General features: G+C 35.3%; 2 protein-coding genes across 2 annotated transcripts; one reads left to right on the top strand and one right to left on the bottom strand.

Moving 5' to 3' along the window:
* On the bottom strand, window positions 1-18,420 carry LOC134821733 (uncharacterized). Its single transcript, XM_063832474.1, has 9 exons — window positions 18,324-18,420; window positions 10,288-10,432; window positions 9,941-10,080; window positions 9,577-9,701; window positions 9,111-9,312; window positions 8,723-8,866; window positions 8,347-8,571; window positions 1,449-1,569; window positions 1-1,127 (listed from the first exon to the last, which is right to left on the bottom strand). The coding sequence occupies exons 1-9, from the start codon at window positions 18,354-18,356 to the stop codon at window positions 841-843; spliced, it is 1,422 nt and encodes a 473-aa protein (XP_063688544.1). The 5' UTR covers window positions 18,357-18,420; the 3' UTR covers window positions 1-840.
* On the top strand, window positions 2,872-5,933 carry LOC134821858 (uncharacterized). The gene is made up of 4 exons (XM_063832672.1): window positions 2,872-3,157; window positions 3,566-3,687; window positions 4,215-4,593; window positions 4,895-5,933. Exons 1-4 carry the CDS (start codon window positions 3,044-3,046, stop codon window positions 5,237-5,239), a joined length of 960 nt encoding a protein of 319 aa, XP_063688742.1. The 5' UTR covers window positions 2,872-3,043; the 3' UTR covers window positions 5,240-5,933.
* Window positions 18,421-20,310: the final 1,890 nt, after the last annotated feature.

Below are 20,310 nucleotides of genomic sequence, written 5' to 3'. Positions count from 1 at the left end.
ACTGATAGAAAATAAAACGTTATAATTTGAACAGTAGAAAGTTTAGATTAATTTACAAATATTAACAAACGTACACACACGATCTTAACATACACGGAAGAATCTTTTAAAATAAATTAACTCAATTTAGATTGTTCAACGCAAAAAGTAAAAGTAAATATGCAAAACAAATATTGCATCGGTTAATCTTTTTAATTAAACTTGGCGATTATCATTCAAAAAAATTATAAGTTCATTAATTATCATTGAAAAAAGAAATGGAAAATACAATCTACCAGGAAAACTCAAAAAGTTTCAATAACATTAATAATTAAACAAAAATACACTCTTATATTGATTGCACAGAGGCATGATGCCACATGTGTACATTATAATGTAGCTGTGCGAATCAATACTCAGGTCATATAGCTTAGTTTGAATTTATGATTCATTGAATCCCCGGAAAAAACTGAGGGTTTATCAATTTTATACACATGTATGTATTATATAGTTATAACTTTTAAATTGGTTGACTGCAATATCATAAACAGTACAGATTGAAAAAAATCCCCTCTAATTATCATTACAAATATTGTTATCATTTTATGGCAAAGTAAAGTTAACTGGACTCGTTACAACAACAGAACGTTCCAAACAGCTTTTAGTAGTTGTAATAATGTATATATTCAGGGTACATAATACATATCCCCATTGTACACTCAAGTTAACACAATCTAACACATGCCGTGTCTTATCATTTAATTTTAACACTGTAATGTATACAATATATATGGTACAATATATTATATGGTATATAATAATCGTGTAAAAGTACTCCTAAATACTACATTACATAATACGTTATTTAAGCCACTCTTTCTTTAAGTAGAATTGTTTATTTTTCTGGACACGTTTCCGCCCACCATTAGGATCTTTATTCTCCTTGTTTGAATGAAAATATTGGTCTCTCATCGACTTTTGATTAATCACGTGACTAGAATACTGATCACTGATTGGTTGTTTCCTCAGAGAGGTAACGTGAGGTTTGGACAGGGAGGAATGCTGGTATTGCTCCTTCATAATCTCGTCGTGATACAGGTTATCCACAACGTCGATAAAATCTTTCTTTACTCCACGTACAACAAGATCTGAAACAAAAGTAAAGATTATCATTGTTAAATGAATAAACACTACACACAGTGTAATAATTCGACATTCATATATTTGTGTACCTGGCGTAAAGGGACGACTAATATAAAGGGACGGTTACGCATTACACACTGCATTGAAGATAAACTGAACGATTAGAATTGCAAGATAACGTTAACAACTACACATTCAGCGTGTGATAGTTTATGTGAATGAAAAAATTTAACTGTATTTGTGATTGAGTATAAATACGATGATGATAAAACAATATAACAAATGAAATTTATTTTAACATATAACTGTTTTAGTCAAAGAATTACCAGGCTGAGAGGCAGGAGTGTCAGGAATGTGGTAATTATAAGGATCATAACCGTCGGTAATTGTATCCAGAAAATCAGTTGCTGATCCCCTGCCGCTATCAACCGTTGTCCCCAACTTTGGCTGCAAACGATCGGGTTAGATCTATGATTATATTGCGAAATATTTAAGAATCCGCACAATTAACGATCACTACCAGTAATTAAATTTGTAGTGGTTGTCCCCCTAAAAAAAGATTGTAGATTGTTTTATATCCCTATAAAATGCATCTTAAACCAAAAATAGTCGCATAAATATTTTGTGATGCAGAATGATTTCAATCAATATTACATTAAAATAGATTTATATAGACTATCATCATAGTTAATACGTAACATAACATTAACATGATTTGAAACATAACATTTACAACGTGAACTGTTGCTTCGCAGCAGTGCACATTCAAAAAAATATAGATTAAATATGCAATCTGCATCTTAAAGCTTAAAAAAGAGTCGCATAAATATTTTGTGATGCATAATGATTTTACCATTATTCACCTCTATTTAACACTGTTTACCACCTCTATTTACTACAACAGTTCAGTGAACAATAGCTACAATTACCATTCTAGAACATGCTGTTTTACATGTTAATCCGTAACATTAATCGCTTTTAGCACACATATAAAATCATGCGTTTTAATACTGTATAATGTATAATATTTATCATATAATATATCTTAATCTGTTTTTTAATCTGACCAGTAACCTAAGAAAAGTAGCACTGTATTGCTATCACACCTACAGATTAGCAAAAACAAAACAACAACATGGATAACAACAACAGCTCCAGACCCACAAACAGATGCGATTTAACCGCTCCGTCTCGAACAACTACAGACATTTTAAAACTTTTGCGTGCAAGTAATTTAAAATGTCGGCCGGCGAAGGTGAAAGTCAATAAATTCTCAATTCACAAGTCTTGGAACTGACGCCGAGAGAGAGAGAGAGACTTGTGAGCTATGCTTATCAGTTGAGATTGCTTGTTAGTTACGCTGCACTGTGAAACATATTTGCTCACAGCTCAGCTACAACATTGTCGGAGTAGGTCTGGTTTCTGCTCCAGTACTCTGGTGTCTTCTCTGTTTTTAAAAAGGACAAGGCTTTTACAAACTCGTGCTTTGCAAGTGCTTTTATTTCAATTTGTGTGTTTTTGTGAGTGTTGTTTTCATGGCAAGCTAGGTTTTGTATTGAGCATCGAATTAATTTAACTCCGCTCCAAGTATTCTAGTTTATTTATAGAGGTCAGCGTTGGTGAGGTATCAGGCGTATTTTTCTTAATTTTAAAATTCAAACTTCGTATCCGCAGCCAGACTATTATGATTTGTATTACAATAGCTCAATAGTCCTCTTTAAACCTTTTTAAAACCTTTTGATATCTTAAAATCGCTAAGAACTAGAATGGACTAAACCATTGAACTCTCCGAAAAGCTATCAAGGATAGCTGATAACTCTAATCAGAGATATCTGAAGACTTCCAAAAGAAAACCACACAAGAATCAAGGAGATTCAAGTAGAAACTCCCCTAACAAACGCTGTGTTAAAATACAGAGATAATGCTGATAACAGTGTTTGTTTCCACACTACTTCTGCTTCCAGCTGTTACGCTGGGTGATGTGGTGTGTGGAGGCGTGACTTGTAGCAATATACAAACATGTTGTGCTGATCAGGTCAGTGGTAATACTTCTAGGTTATTATAATTGGTACCTTTTAGTTACTATAATTGTGCTGTTTATTAAAATATTGTTTATATTATATATTGATTATTAATAATAATCAATATAATTTAAACAGCACAATAAACACATTATAAATAGATATAATAATTGATTATTATATCTATTTATGTGTTTATTAAGTAACAGTCCTGTACATTATATTTAGTATAATATATCCTACATTTTATGGAAGACAGGGATTAACCCGGTTTGAAACATAAAGCATGGTACTCGAAAGTAATCCTCATCCTAAAAGTGGAAGGAGTTCTCATCTCGACCCAAGTCCCAAACTTCATGGCATATAAATCTACTTGGCCTAATATCTGTAAAAACTTATTTATTTTAATATCAACTCTACAGGAAGCCTGTTGTATGAAGTCCTCGACCTCATCACTAGCTGCTATAGTTGGGGTCATGTTTGTAGTCTGCCTTACCGCTACCGGACTAGGAATCTGCCTCTACTTCAAGAAACGTGTTCACAGGTGAGGGAACGTGACTTTGTACCACGTGGCTTCTATCACGTGCCTTTGCAGCACATTTCTTCATATCACGTGATGTTAATATCACGTGATGTTGATATCACGAGACTTGTGACGTCATATAACGTGAGAAAAACTTTTAAGTTCAACATTCCCATATGATTTATACTTACTTACTAAGTTTTGAGCTATTAAATCATATTTTCTTTTACGCATGCTCTATTGTGTATTTTAACTTATTGCCTAAAATAACTTATTTGTCTAAATTATATACATAATATTTTAAATTATCAATTGTCTCACTTTAAAGTTATCTGTTCTTGTTAAGTAAATTATTTGTTTTTAGGGACACGCCTGATGTGTACTTTAAACTATTATATTAAAAGTAAATTATATGTTTGTAAGGACACAGCCCAATTGTCTTAGATTACTTTAAAGTTATTAATATTATAGTCAATTATTCGTTTTCACGCCCAATATCTCACTTTAAACTTAAATATATTGTTTTTGAACTATTTATTTGCTTTCAGGGACACAGCCTACACCACTGACGATATAGAAGGAATGTTCGCTACATCACTTTACAAGGAGATGAAAAGCAAAGTAGAACCAACGCTTAGCAACCAAACAGTGCCATCACGCAACGGTTCGATGAGATCACGTGAGAACATGATGACGTCACGTGACAACCTTTCAGCTGAAACTCCAGGTCTGATCTGCGAGGATATCCCCAACATAAACCCGGGTTCGCAACACACGGAGTTAGCGGTGATGCAGAGTGCTGCCAGTAATTACTCCATTCCGGGGAGTGTCATATCACGTGATCATATGATGGCGTCACGACAGGCGAGTATTGGGACGGTTACCTCGATAGACAGGGCTACTGGAACAGAAAGTGTTGAGACTCAGGTTGGTAGCTTTTCACTTTTACAGTTTACATAAAAATCAGATATTAAAATAACACTCATTATATATCTATTAGCATGCCTTGATATATATATTACCTATATATATTTGCAACGGTTTGACTGTTAAATTATAAGGAATTTATCATCGAGAACGGAATGTGTTCTAAACGATATTGATGGGAAAATAATCGTCAATACCACATTATGGCTCTAGCCCCATGACAGTGACCTTGGGACAGATCACAGCTTCACAGAACTATAGGGCATTACGACATAAATGATCTCTCACAACTATTTTTCAGGTGACATCAGCAAAACGCACTGTAGTAACAGTAAACCTTAACATGAAAGAGAAAGAGAACATAAAACTAAACATCTTCATGAACAAAGACAGAGCGGAAGCAGTTGCGGAAGAGGTAGAATCCAACGCTTCATTCCCACGGGGGCTAAGCGCTAAACTGGGCAGAAAAAAGAGCGCTAAAAGATCTAGTTCAAGTTCTGGTGACCAGAAAGTAAGTGCCGCAAGTATCACTAAGAAGGAGCCTGTGAAGAAGATGAGTTCTAAGTCGTCAGGGAGACCCAAGACTCCAGTGAAACAGAAGGTGTCTGGGAGAGCATCTTCCGCGAAGAAAAAGAAGAAAACTTGAACTTATCATGAATTTGGTTGTTAAATACTTGTCAATTTGTTAGAACTTGTTGAACTGAGAAGGATTTTTAGTAAAGGAAGAGTGCACTGATCCCCACTTATAGGATTCAATTATTGGACCTAGTTCTTACTATTTCAGTATACTGTAAATTTAAATTGATCGAAAATTATGTGGAAATCATATCATTATTTCTTGGGGTAATATCTTTATTTCTCTCTTAATTTCTATCATTTAACCTTGGCTTGGATTTGAATTCATTGATTTACATAGATTGGTTATAAACCATTATTAGGTATAAGTCATAAGAATAACATCAGTCTAAATAGGGGCATAGCTTCTGAATAAATAGTGGCGGAACTATAACGAATAATAATGCAATCTGTTAACATCCAGTTTGGCAAATGTTTACGATAATAATTCATGATTCATTTAATATAATGATTCTAATTCTTACTTGGTTATTCCTTAATTTGAGAATGAACCCGACATTATAAGAGATTTGCTCTGATAAAATGATGTGTTTTTCATTGATACCGGGATTATTGCAACTTTGTTCGGTTGTGCTCTGTTTTTAATAACAAAACAGTAAATTTTCCCACTGGAATATTTTAATCTATTTTTCTTTTTAATCCACCTATAACTCTATAAACTGTTCAAAACGTTTCAGCTGTAATGATTAACCTGCTTCCTCTCTAACGTGGCTTTACTTCAGTCCCCAAAATAATGCTACAAATCTATGCAAGTACTGCACTGTACAATTATTCAACCTCATTGCAGTCTCTCGGACTCTCTCTCTTTTTAAAATCACTGGATCTTTGCCTGACAACTCTTTTATTCTCAGAGTAATCTATCAGTGGGAGTTACATCAGAATACAATACTAAACCATTGATCAAATACAATGGTTAATGACCGCGCGGAGATCTCAAATCGCTCCGAAAATTTAACAGTTTAACGGTACTTGCTATTGATGAATAGCAACTTATTATATCTTTATATGGGCAATTCCACGTAGTGTAATTCACACTTTGCACAAAATTTAGCTTTTAATTGGATGGTAATTGTAGGCTAACATTAGCATCATGATAATATAAAGTCAGAATGAAGTTTAAACGTTTGTGATGATGTGGCAACAAAAGTTTAATGTCTATCTCTTATACTTTTTATGTGAGCAGCATTTTAAAAAGTAGACGTTATTCACAGGCAGAATTTGGTGTTTTAGAAATCTTGCCTTAAAATTGCAATTCGTGCCCCAGTGTAATAGCAGAAGTTACAATAAGGCTTGATCACAATAAAGTACACATTTTTTCAACTTCCTATGTCCTTCCTAACATAAATTTGTGGAATGTGTGTAGTACAGGGACAATATAGGAAGTAAACGTTATTCACATTTGGACGTAGTGTAACTCACACTCTGCCCAGTTGCTCTGTTTGTGCGTTGTATTGATGTTTGCTTGTTCTTGATTTGGTTGCTGCTATTGTAAAATGGTGAAGTAGACTGACTATTACTGATTTTAAATTAAATTGACTACTAATCGGTCCAATTAGATACTGGTAATGGTGTAGATTACACCCTACTGCCATACCACAGTGGTCGGGGCGCCCATGCGAGGTAGACATAAGATATAGGCATGATTAAGGGGTATGATATACCACAAAACATGTATTCTAGGGGTATCTTGCCCGAAAATAACGTTTAAAAAGGTTTTTAGAGTGATTAAATGGATATTTGACCTCAAATATTAATTTTACCTCATTTTTTGTCAAAAATTGCATTTTTTGGCAATTTTTTGCCATTTTTTAGGACAAACTACAAAAATAAGTTGCAAATTAACTTTGGTAAGCATCTATAAGTTGATCTATCTGTAAGTATAGGACATTTAGAGTAATCCTAGAAAAATGTACAGTGTAATATTGTGGCATGATTTTTTTATGAGCTCTCAAAGGTTCATGATTAGACAGAAATTTATAACTTTTTGAATCCATTTTTAGACCATTTTATCACTTATATCAATTCTAAACTACTTCTTTGTGTTTTTAATGTGAAGAGGTCATCAAGAGCTTTAATTTGATACCTCTATACATGGTTTTTGATAAAAATTATAATTTTTTGGGGCAAAAACACTGCTCTTTTGAGCAAAATTTAGTTACGTGACAAGAAAATAAGGTAATTTTAGCCCCAAATTGCTGATATTTTCTGAAAATAAGCCTTTAAATTACTCAAATAAGTGTTCCCAGACCTAACAATGACTATAAAACACTTTCAAATCAATTTTGATGTCCTAATCCATTTAAAAATCATTATTTTTGCGATTTAAGGTCTAAAAGTGGCACATTTTGCCCTGGCGGAACCCTAATTTCGATTAAATTAACAACACTTTCAGGCAGTTGTTGAAAATAGGTCCCTGGAATTGCCCTGGAAGTATTGAAAGTACAATTTATTTCACAACAAAGCATTTAAACCACTTGTTTTATTAATTTTCCGCTGTGTAAATTACACTACCAAGCTGTGAATTACGCTACCTGTGAATCACACTACCCCTACTTTTTGCACTTCCAGTGTGACAAAACGAATGAAATTTTCTGACCTTTATAGATGACTAAAGTTGCCGTTAGAGAGAGAGTTACGAATCAAACAGACTTATAGTGTAGCCACAGTAAAACATTTTTCACTATTTGGTAGCGTTATTCACACGCGAAGAGGAAAAATTTGATCATAAGACACTCAAAAAATAAAGAAATTTGGCCCTCAAAATTAGGCTGGCCTTCTATCTGAAGCCCACTAGGTTGATATACAGGATAAAATATTGAATTCTACGATTAATAAAGCTCCCTAAAATCTTTCGGAAAATAACTGGATATTCACACTAAAGATACACTAAATTTAAGCCAACTTTGACGCGCTACAGTTTTTAAACTAGGCTAGATATCAACAAACGGTTTTTTGCCCCTGAAAATATGGTCAAATATCTTAAAGATTTTCTATCTCTCCCAAACCACCTCCAAACTTTATTATTTTGTTACTGGTTACCGTTATCGTGGAATTGCCCATATACTTACATATCAGATCTATTCTTGAAACACTATAAAATCATAAAACTACCTGTACCTGAGTTTTAAACAGCTCCAGAGCACTTGCGCTGACATTAACAGCACTGTCATACATTTCATAGGTCGGTGACGTCACGTGGGTTGGGTCTGATGACGTCACGTGATTATGTGATGACGTCACGCGGTGGTCCTGGTCAGGGCTAGTTTGTGGTGGTTTGAAGAATGTCCGTTTTATGGTTCGACAGAAACTCTTGTTGAAATCAGATGCACTCTCTGTTTCACCCTGCAATTACAAAGTTACATTATATTTTGTAAGAACTTAAAGTATGTTCTTACAAAAGCACTCAACTTACAAATACAATCAACATAATTATCACGCACAATGTACAATGTACATTGATGTATAAAAAAGGGAAAGGTTTATAAACACTCACATTGATGTACCAAGAAGAGAAAGGTTTAGAGAGTGTAGTAGAGCTGCCCCCACTACCTCTACTGTCATGTTCCTCATCCTCTCCACTCTCTTTCTCTCTAACACGTGGGGGAGTCTGTCTCATAGCACGTGCTGCAAACCTCTCCTGTGGTCAGTAGTGTGCGGTTATTGTTGGTTTGGTAAGCTGGTTTGGGTGATTAAGTTGAGGTTGAAAGAAAAACCAGCAGATTTCAGGACCACCCAGCTATAGAGGTATAAATACAAGTTTTGTTTTAACTTCAGTCTCGAATTGAAACAATACAAGTCAGAAACTCTGATTTACATTTAAAAATTAAAGTAGATGGATCAATATTTGATTTAATTTTAATTGTGAACATTTGAACAATTACCGTAATTTGTTTGTTGAGTGTTGCCTGTAACCTATCCTCATAGCTGACACTGGGCCAGGTCTGAGAAATGGTAGCTGATAACTTCTCGTTAATCTGTCTGAACACTCTCTCCATCTCAGGATCTATAGAAGAGTCACGTGACTTACCTCTTGAAGAGTCACGGGATATAGCACGTGATGAGTCACGTGATGAGGCATTTCCCCTGTGGAAATTTATGATACTGAAAACTTTGCACTAACTAGTAATCATGGTACCAGTCAGTAACTTTGATTATAAGTCCAGCGAAAATTCGCTCAACTTATTATTCAAAACAAAAACCTAGGGTTAATTCGAGTTCACTTCCAGATATTGGAATCGAAAAGCAATGTTATAATAAGCCCGTGCGAAGGCACCGAATCAAAATGCTGATTAATATATAATCAAGACGTAGAATTTTAAATTATATTTAACTATATCAAATCTGCACCTGTGAGTTAGCCGTGATCTACCTTGGGGAGCAAATATCGGCTGGTCACGTACACACTCTCTGTTTTTGGGGACAGCTTCCTCAAATATAGCAGGTTTAGGGAGGTTTCTGTATACAGCCGGACCCTGAGTGACAAAGATTAAATAAAACAATGTTTTGGGTGACAAAGATTAAATAAAACAATGATTTTTAGGCTACGTCCTATGATCACAGATCATGATTTTCTTGGTATAACTATTTCCCAGATGGCCAGACAAACAGTCACTGATTCTGTTAATAACAAAACCATGATCTGCAATATAATATGCAGTATGCACTCTTCTGATTGAAAAGAGTATTTAACATAATACAGGATCCTGGTTACCTTGAATGAGTTAAGGTCAATCCGTCTATGTTCCAGATCCTGATCTAGTCTCTGTTGTATCTTCCTAATGGCTGGTACTGAACCCTGGACTCCATTAGATAAGGTCCCCAACTTCCTTGTTAATCTCTTCTTAGATATACCTGGTAGAGTGAAGAGATAATAAACTAATTATAATACACCGACCAACTCTTGTAATGGGACATGATCTGGTGAAGGCTGAGAAATTTTGCTGAGTAGCTAAGAAGTTTGAAAATTCATTCCCACGTATTCGTCCATGATAATACTCTTAGTTGCTCGGTAAATAATATTTTGTGGTCAAAATGAACGGTAGGTTTAAAGACACTGACCAGGCAAAGATACGAGTGAAGATGGATGAGAATTTCCCAAATTGTACTGTTCAGAGTTTGGTGCTGAGACTTTTTTACGTTTTTTCCGCAGCGCCCGTTGTCGTTTCTCAAGAAATATGTGCTGGCAATCTCCATCTGTATCCGTCTGTGTAATATCATTATTTAAAGATTTAACAGGAAATTAAAAGAATACCTAATTAAAATCATCTGTTGAAGATCTACTTATTACTTTATTATATATCATATAAAATTACATGTTACATGTGCAGATCAATTACATGATGTTATGATCATTGATCATAACATCATGTAATTGATCTGCACATTTCAAAGGATAAAATAGGTATGCAGAGTTAATGTTTGAACTTGAAATGTATTGAACACTGAAAAAGTATAAATAACTTAAATATAACGAAGCTCGCTCAATGTGAATAGCTAATTGATTAATTGATTCATTAATTAGCTGTTTGATTAAAAATTAGCTCAAAATAGTATATGGACACGTTCATTTGAGTTTGAGGATATTGGTAAATATAAGTGACCCTATTAAAAGGCACAGTGTAGTTGACTTTGTCACACTATGAAATTACTTAAACCCTTGATGGTTAGGATAATCGTCTCATCCTCTAGGCTAACTTTGTCACATAACGATATCTTAATCAGGCGATAAGATATCGCTTAAATACGGCCGGCACGGAAATGGTTACATTGTCACACTATAAACATGTGACGGAGTAAATATGGACCCCTTGCTACCGTTTTTGACCAAATTTTTGAGTGTCCAGTTGATTGGTTGGGTACATATAATCCTGTATCTGGTCAAAACCTGGCACAACTTAGCGAGTTTAGAAGGTTTGAGATGTTATTTGTGCTCCCTAGGGTCTCTACTTCAAAAAAAATTTGGGTGGATAATTTTTTATGTTTGTTTAAACCCGTGACCACGCCCTTTTTAAAGCGTGGGAAAATTTTCCCAAAATTATTGAAATTTGCCTATAATATTTGATGGGGGTCTCTAAATGGCTTGATATGATGCCATCAGTATTACTAGAACATAATAAAATAAAATTTGGGTAAATAAAAGTGTAGTGGCACCCTGACCACGCCCATTTACACAATTTTTGGCGGAAAATTCGGAAAATTCGAAGTTGTTTACTCTAGCAGCAGGGAGGTGTTTAGTTTGTATTTAAACTGCTGAATCGAGTTAAATAGGTTATATAAGTAACTTAATTCAATTAATTGGGCATGTTGAGCCATTAGTTCAGCCTTGGGGAACCACGCCCATATTTCATATTAGGCGCGTATGTGAGAAATTTTTATCTCAGCTTCTGAAGGCCGTAGAAACTTAACTTTGGGCTTAAAATTACCGCAATATGTAAGTTTATATTGACACCATTAAGGTGCTGAAGCTCTCCAGGACTTACTTTTGGATAAAAATGAGAAAAACTGATATAATTTACTGAAGCGCATTAACAAAAAAAACTTCCCTAGCAGCTAGGTTAAGTCAAGTAGGCACATCAATGTATAAAGTTTTACTCGACACAGTGTCCTTCGTAAGGTCTAAAGGTCATTCTGGGCTAGAATAATTCGATTTTGGGTGCCCACTTTTATTAGTAGTCCAACCCTGTCCTAGCTGTGGTAAAATTTCTAAACTGCCCTCAGGTGTAAATATATGATTTTTCTATCCATCTCAGCTCCTGAATATTGTATGACATTCAAGATAACCACAACAGCAGAATAGCCATATTTATATACATTATGCAAGCTATGAAGCAGTATGGGGTGCATAGTTTTTGAGATATTTATTTTTAAAACATAATTTTTAAATGTATCTTGGGCTACCGCATTTATCTTGGGCTACCGAATTTATGTACCAGCACCATCAGCTCATCTTAGAAATCACAAACAACCCGCCGGGCAGCTATCTCTAGTTAAGCTCATTTCAGTACCCGTTGACTATAATATACCCGTTGACTATAATATACATAAAACATTATCGATTTTTACAATCTACACACTATTTTCAACCTACCCTGTATGCCCACTTTTATGTCAGTACAAACTCATCTAGCAAAGTCCAGCTGAAGCTACTAACAGTTACCTCCAGCCCTATCCTATTATTACTTGTCCCTCCAATCCTAGCTCTTTCCACCGTGACCGACCTCAATCTCATTTAGGAAACTCCAGCACTAGCTAACTGCAGCTCTAGCTATCTTCTGCTATTATCCTTTCCCTCCAATATTAGCTCTTTCCACTGACCTCCGGTTTTAGCAACTAACCTTCAGTTATCTCTAGGCTCCAACTCTACCCTGTTGCTGCCCTCTTCAACTAATTGTAGCTTTTAGCCTGCTAGCTATCACCAGTATCCTACAAATCTAAATTTTATAGCAACCTTTTGGAGGTCTTTCACATTATATTAAGTAATCATTTTTGGAACATTTTAAAAGAGCTTTAATTGTAGGATGTTGATGCTATTACATGGATAGAGTAAATTGCAACAGTCGTTGCTGGAAAATGATAAAGTTACTTGAAGAACACAAATGGATGGAGCAGGAAGTTATTGGCAGAAGAACTGGAATAGTAGGCTTCCAGTGGCAGCTGGATAGAGCAGAGGGTAAGAAACTGACCGGTCAAAGGTTTTGGCCACCGGACCGGAAAAGACAGGATATTTTGGTTTGCCGCATTTTGCCGGACCGGAACCGGGTAATGTCGGCCAATCACTAAGATTCACACTCCCTGGCTCGTAGGACTAACCCCCTACAACTAGTATACCAGTGAAAGCAGGATTAATGAACGAATAGTGTGACATTGGGTTCTCAACCATGGAAATTTAGAAGTCCCTACATGCTGTTCTTTCTGGCTCCATGTGCTAGTTAGGGGTCTGAGGTATCCGAAAAATCATGTTTTGAGTACCCAAAGTGTTCTGGGTGCCAGGAATGAGGTTATTAAAGCGGCGAAAATGACCGATTTTGGACTATTTATGAGCTTTTTTGCCCATTTTCATGAGATAAAGAATCAGGAAAGCTGCTCTAGATGATTGAAATGGTTGATACCAATGAGGATACACCCAACACACATAAATATTCGTGATTATGTGATTTTAATGAGAAAAATATGATCCCAGGGCCCGTTTTATACCAAAATTTGCAAAAACCACTCGCACTTGTCAAAGCTTCCTCATTTTAGACACATTTAATGATTATTATGGTATCTAACTTATGGTGGATCTGATAGGAGTATGTCTTAGCTTCATTTTAAGCCATCAATGAGCATGCTGGTGTGTATGAAAGTACTTTTATCCTCCCGTGGCCGTCCATTGATATAGTCTGGGCCATGCGCGCGCGCGCGCTTTTACAAACATGAATTTTCTCCCTCAGTATCTATGCTATCTAAATCTTTTAAAGACATGATTTGAATGCTATCCTACTCAGCACATGAGTGCTACAGGATGGTGAAAGAATTTCTATAAAAAATCGTTAAATGTGGAAGATATGAGGTCATTATATGTGTGTGTGCGCGCGCGCTTTTACAAACTTGATATCCTCGGCCTCAGTCCTTTCACATATACTGAGATTTTGTTTCAAACTTAATTGACTCTGAACCGAAATTGCCAAAGGAAACAGATAGTGTAACTCAGAAAGACCACAAATGTATAGTTTGTGAGATATTGAGGTTATACTCCAAATAATTTACAATGATGTCACACCAGAAAACCTCTATTTTTGGTATATTTAACCTCATATCTTGAACGCGCAGTACTGGATTGAGCTAAACTTGGTCAGGTTTTGTAGCCCTGACTATCCTCGATCATATGGAACAGGAATAAAACTGTTTAGATGTTAATTATATTAGGCACTTAGTTCTGAAAAGTGAGAATGTCATTAATACTGCTTTCACTGATACGAGTATAGTGCCTTGGCACAGAGTGCAAGTGGGTTAGGGTTACTGAAAAGGATATAAGCATCTCAGGCCATCCCAATACCGGAAGAGAACTGGGGGTCACAATGGTGAACAATTGTGAAAATGGTGAAATTTTACAATGGAAACAAAATCATTCACTTGAAAAAATTAGAATGGAGTTGAAGTCACTGGAAAGAGCTAGAATTGGAGGGAAAAGTAATATTAGGATAGGGCTGGAGGTAACTGTTAGTAGCTTCAGCGGCTGCACGACTTCCAGGCCCCCCTATTATTATGGGTCAGATCATATGACGTATAATTAGTGATGTGACGCATAATTAGTGATGTGATCCACCAGCTATGATTTACAGAACATGTGATTTGAGTCATTACAACAAGTCAGTAATGACTTGCTGCTCTTTAATAATTCCTAAGGGATATGCAGGGAGCAGCCTCACCTCACTGTCCACAATGACTGACCCAAGGTAAGTCTTCTCGAAATAATCAACTTTAGACATTAGCTTAGGCAAGTTTGTCTGTATATAGTACGTTATTTCAGAGAATACTTGCTCGACATCAGATCGGCTCACTCCTGTTGCATGCCTTTGGCACGTACGTCTGACATCCCTAGATACGAGACCCCCCCCCCCCCCCCCCCCTTAGCTTTAGTAAGAGCTCCCGTCCCTTATGTGATATACGAGTCGAGCGGTCAAATCTTAAAGATCATCAGATCATGTTTACTTCTTAATGCACAGCTATGATACATACAGAGTTAACATGTGAACTCTACCCTGTATCTCGCCCATTTCTAGGTCAATTAAATTCTACCGATGGATCACATCACTAATTATACGTCACTGATTAGTGACATGATCTGATCTCCATGGGACCCCTAATAATGGGGGGACCTGGAAGTCGGCCTCCTGCTTCAGCTGGACTTTGCTAGATGAGGTTGTACTGACATAAAAGTGGGCATATATTATAGTCAACGGGTACTGAAATGAGCTTAACTAGAGATAGCTGCCCGGCGGGTTGTTTGTGATTTCTAAGATGAGCTGATGGTGCTGGTACATAAATGCGGTAGTGTTGAACCTTTGTTGTATTTTTAAGCGCAAGATATATTTAAAAATCATGTTTTAAAAACAAATATCTCAAAAACTATGCACTATAGACCCCATACTGCTTCATAGCTTGTATATAAATATCAATATGGCCATTCTGCTGTTGTGGTTATCTTGAAAGTCCTACAATATTCAGGAGCTGAGATGGATAGAAAAATCTTATATTTGCGCCTGAGGGCAATGTAGAAATTTTACTACCTAGGCCAGGGTTGGACTACTGATAAACGTGGGCACCCAAAATCAAATTATTCTAGCCCAGAATGACCTTAAGACCTTACGAATTTTACTCGACCGTGTCGAGTAAAACTTTATACATTGATTTGCCTACTTGACTTAACCTAGCTGCTAGGGAAGTTTTTTGTTTGTTAATGCGCTTCAGTAAATTATATCAGTTTTTCTCATTTTTATCCAAAAGTAAGTCCTGGAGAGCTTCAGCACCTTAATAGTGTCAATATAAACTTACATATTGCGGTAATTTTAAGCCCAAAGTTAAGTTTCTACGGCCTTCAGAAGCTGAGATAAAAATTTCTCACATACGCGCCTAATATGAAATATGGGCGTGGTTCCCCAAGGCTGAACTAATGGCTCAACATGCCCAATTAATTGAATTAAGTTACTTATATAACCTATTTAACTCGATTCAGCAGTTTAAATACAAACTAAACACCTCCCTGCTGCTAGAGTAAACAACTTCGAATTTTCCGAATTTTCCGCCAAAAATTGTGTAAATGGGCGTGGTCAGGGTGCCACTACACTTTTATTTACCCACATTTTATTTTATTATGTTCTAGTAATACTGATGGCATCATATCAAGCCATTTAGAGACCCCCATCAAACATTATAGGCAAATTTCAATAAATTTGGGAAAATTTTCCCACGCTTTAAAAAGGGCGTGGTCACGGGTTTAAACAAACATAAAAAATTATCCACCCAAATTTTTTTTGAAGTAGAGACCCTAGGGAGCACAAATAACATCTCAAACCTTCTAAACTCGCTAAGTTGTGCCAGGTTTTGACCAGATACTTTATTAATATGACCATTACCTACATATTTGACGACTTTTTTCGTTAGATGGTGCACTCAGGTTTACTCTGTCACACATTAAAGAAAATATGTGATGAATGTTTAGGGCACCCTGATAAGCAATGCTGAGTAGTGTAAGTTTATTTGATGGCCTGGAAGTGCTGGGAATTGTTATTATATCATATAGTCGTAAGGAATTAAAACACAGAAGGCACATCCAAGCTTACTTTGTCACATAATCTTGATAATATCTGAACATATGTGAAATTGAACAAATAATGATATACCAGCTTAAACCCCTTATATTATACGTACTATGGATCAAACAACACTGCTAGTACCATGCACCAGTCACATAAATCATTATCAAGTGGTAATATGTTAACAGTGTCACAATTAAACTACCGCTACATGGTCAAAAATAGGGTAATTTCGTCACAAAAAATTATTATAACTCTGTTAGCTCCTTGCTGGCAAAATAACTAGTTTATCGAAATTTGTTTGATGATAAAGTTACATAGTATTCTTATAGAAGTATAGTTCTTCAAAATAGGGGCAAGACATGTTTACTTTGTCACATCAGTTATTATAAGAGTTAGGTAATCGTCATCAGATTAAAAGATATTTTTCGTAGTTTGGATCGATTAATACTTTAATATACCTGTAATAAATCCTATGTCAATTTTAACACACTATCTTGATACTGTTGGGGCAGGGAAAGTTAATTTTGTCACATTTTCAATGTCTTTGACAAATTAATCTAAATTTTAAAAATTGAGTTCTTATGTTCTGGACAATATTCTTCCAATCGTTTCTGAAAGAATGTTGAATTCTAATAGAGTTATAGATCTTCAAAATAGGGGCAAGACATGTTTACTTTGTCACATCAGTTATTATAAGAGTTAGGTAATCGTCATCACATTAACATATATTTTTTGTAGTTTGGATTGATTTACATAGGTAATAAAGCAGCCTATGCTAATTTTTACACACTATCTTGAAATTGTTGGGGCATGAAAAGTTAATTTTGTCACATTTTTAGTGACTTTGACAAATTTAACCTAAAATTGTTAAACTTAAGCTCTGATGTTCTGGACAATATTCTAATAGAGGTATAGAATATAGATCTTCAAAATAGGGGCAAGACATGTTTACTTTGTCACATCAGTTATTATAAGAGTTATTATAAGAGACTATTTCATTCTATAATCATTGTTTTTAATATATTTACGATTTCGTATAATTTTTTGTGACAATGTAAATATCAACTGATAAAATTTTCCCGCCTTTCAAACCAAAATCAGATATAAATTATTCGCCCAAAATTTTAAATTTCATATATTGTGACAGAATTAACCTCATTTCCCAATAACCAAGTGCCTGTATTAGCTAACTATTCAAAACAACATATTTTAGGGCTATGCTTGGTAGAGCAACCATAAAATAATGAGTTGAAAGGGTTTTTAGGACACCTCACAGTAGAATAGAGGTATGGTATCATGAGTGTGACAAAGTTACCCAAATATTGCTTTGTAACCGTTCGATCCGTGCCCATTAACCAATGTTGTATCATAATTGTTAGATAGACCTAATTTACTATATTTCAGACCAAGGAATGATAATTAGACAACTGCAGTTAACTAAGTCACACAAAATGTGACATTTGAAACATTATAGTGCCTAACAACAATAGATTTTCTTTCTGAGCGGTGCATATGGGAGTATGGGTTACGTGGCTAATGTTCAGAACTTCTGAACGTGCTAGGTTAATAAATGTCAAAATTAAGCCACTATCGTCAAAAACGCTATTATTTTTGTTTACCAATATCCTCAAACTCAAATGAACGTGTCCATATAATTTATACTGGATTATAAGTCTATAAACTTGAAAAATATTGTTCGTCAAAAAGAACGAAGTTCATGTTATATGATACAATACGAATTCATGTTCTATAATACAATACGAAAAATAAGTGAAAGTCATATTATAACATTACCTGCAAGCGTTTAAGGTTATTAGGGCTCCACATCTTATTTGTCAAACTCACACGTAATCATTTGATTATGTTTATCTGATGTACATTGTCTAAAAATTGATAAAAAGTATGTTTAATTAAATATTGATTATCAAAGTTCACAGTGCTGAAAATACGTCATCAAAGTGTAAAGTCCTCTCTATTCCTGGAAAGAAAATCAGCAGTAGGATATTACCTATTCCATTTATCAGATTTCAATATTTGCTCGGTAATACTCCCTTAGATTACACCAGTACGGAAACAGATCTTGGAGTCGTTATAAATCAGGGCTTTCGTTTTGAAGAACACATAACTAAAATATTGTCCAAAGCTAACCAAAAATTTGGGCTGCTGAAACGCACTTGCTCATTTGTCCATGATGTGAGACGAAGAAGAAATCTATACCTTGCACTTGTTAGAAGTCAATTTGAACACTGTTCCCAAATCTGGCGTCCATTTAATAAAACACAACTAGATAAGATGGATGCTTTTCAAAAAAGGTGTATTAAGTGGATTTTTGATGAGGAATTCACAAGCTATCAGTCCTTTGAAAACTATACTTACAAATGTCATCAATTGAAAATCCTTCCTCTCAGCAAGAGGTTTGAATTGAATGACCTGACCTTGTTTCAAAAAATAGTCAATGGTGCGTGTATGCACACAAGAGCTTCCTAATTACTTACAACTATACAAAGGAAGCACACGCTTAAGATCATGTCACCATGACAGCCTAAGTTATGTAACGACTCTTGTTCAAACACAGTGTAATAGCAGTCTCCTTAAGAAATCATTCTTTTATCGGACACATCTGCTCTGGAATAAACTTCCTCTCGAAATAAGAGACCATAGCTGTCCTGATATCTTCAAGGCCAAACTTAAGGATCACCTATGGTCGGAAATGCTACCCACAGATCCAAACGATAGTCACGCTGAATTCTACCTGTCTGATAATGATTAGATGCATCTCATTTCTCCCAATGCCAATTCTCTGATCTAAAATAACCGATCCAAACTATTTAAGGGGTTAGGGGTGGGTTGGGTTGTGGGTTGGGTTTTTAAAAGTATTGTATGATATAATCTATTTCATTAACAAGTTAACAAATTATTAACATTATGATATTTTATACACGCTGTATTTTATTATTGCACAATCATCTCTATTACAATATATCTTAAATTTATATGTGTTGATTGTATGAAATGTTTTGTCAGGGACCATATTTTGTAGGTGTAATTTTTGCACGAACTACGTTCTGGTTTCCCGTCATTATAGTACATAGAAATCACTTTTTGACCGTGTTATTTTCATGCAATTACATTGATGTATGTACTATTTTGAAAAGATTTTCAATAAAAAAATTTTTTTTAAAGCAGCAAACTCCAATATTCATGGATTACCTCGACCAGTCGACCATACCAATCAACATATACTGAGATACGGTCTACGTTTTTAGTTACCGTCTAGCGTCCTGCGTCTACATACACACATACAAACATTATTATCACAAGAGTATTATACCCAACATTGACCGGCGAACTGATAGCTACTTCAGAAGCAATGAAACTACAATCTTCTAGATAAAATGAGTCATAGTACTTTCAGCCGGAGCCATCATAAGTGACATAAATCTAAAAGATAGTATGGTTAGTTTCTAAATATAAACTCAAACTCTGAAAAGGAAACTGCCGTGAAATATGAAACATCAACAAAAGGACCAATTATTTTAAAAAATAATTTATGGAAAGCCCCTCAGACAAAATAAAAATCAATTATGCAATAAAGGAATCTTAAAAGGGTTTGTACTATTCATTCCTGAGGGGCGGAGGGAATTTAAGGCATGTATATATCGGTGCTCCTTAACATCTAAACTACTAGGACTTGAATTTTCTAGGATACACACTGAAACACTATTGTTAAAATTTTTCTTCTGAGTCAGTCCATGCTCTATATGGAGGTGGAGTCCTACGC

This window comes from Bolinopsis microptera, chromosome 10 (assembly GCF_026151205.1).
Source record: "Bolinopsis microptera isolate Bmic1 chromosome 10, MBARI_Bmic_1.0, whole genome shotgun sequence".
NCBI classification, from domain to species: domain Eukaryota; kingdom Metazoa; phylum Ctenophora; class Tentaculata; order Lobata; family Bolinopsidae; genus Bolinopsis; species Bolinopsis microptera.
This window is presented reverse-complemented; position numbering and strand designations above follow the sequence as displayed.

What these genes read in the sequence shown, in the direction of transcription:
- LOC134821733 (XM_063832474.1), bottom strand. Translation starts at nt 18,356, where the DNA reads ATGTGGAGCCCTAATAACCTTAAACGCTTGCAG. An exon ending in AGATCACGGCTAACTCACAG is followed by an intron (nt 9,313 to 9,576) that starts GTGCAGATTTGA and finishes AAATTTCCACAG; the next exon opens with GGGAAATGCCTCATCACGTG. An exon ending in TGGAGCTGTTTAAAACTCAG is followed by an intron (nt 1,570 to 8,346) that starts GTACAGGTAGTT and finishes GATCGTTTGCAG; the next exon opens with CCAAAGTTGGGGACAACGGT.
- LOC134821858 (XM_063832672.1), top strand. Translation starts at nt 3,044, where the DNA reads ATGCTGATAACAGTGTTTGTTTCCACACTACTTCTGCTTCCAGCTGTT. An exon ending in AAACATGTTGTGCTGATCAG is followed by an intron (nt 3,158 to 3,565) that starts GTCAGTGGTAAT and finishes TCAACTCTACAG; the next exon opens with GAAGCCTGTTGTATGAAGTC. An exon ending in TTCAAGAAACGTGTTCACAG is followed by an intron (nt 3,688 to 4,214) that starts GTGAGGGAACGT and finishes ATTTGCTTTCAG; the next exon opens with GGACACAGCCTACACCACTG.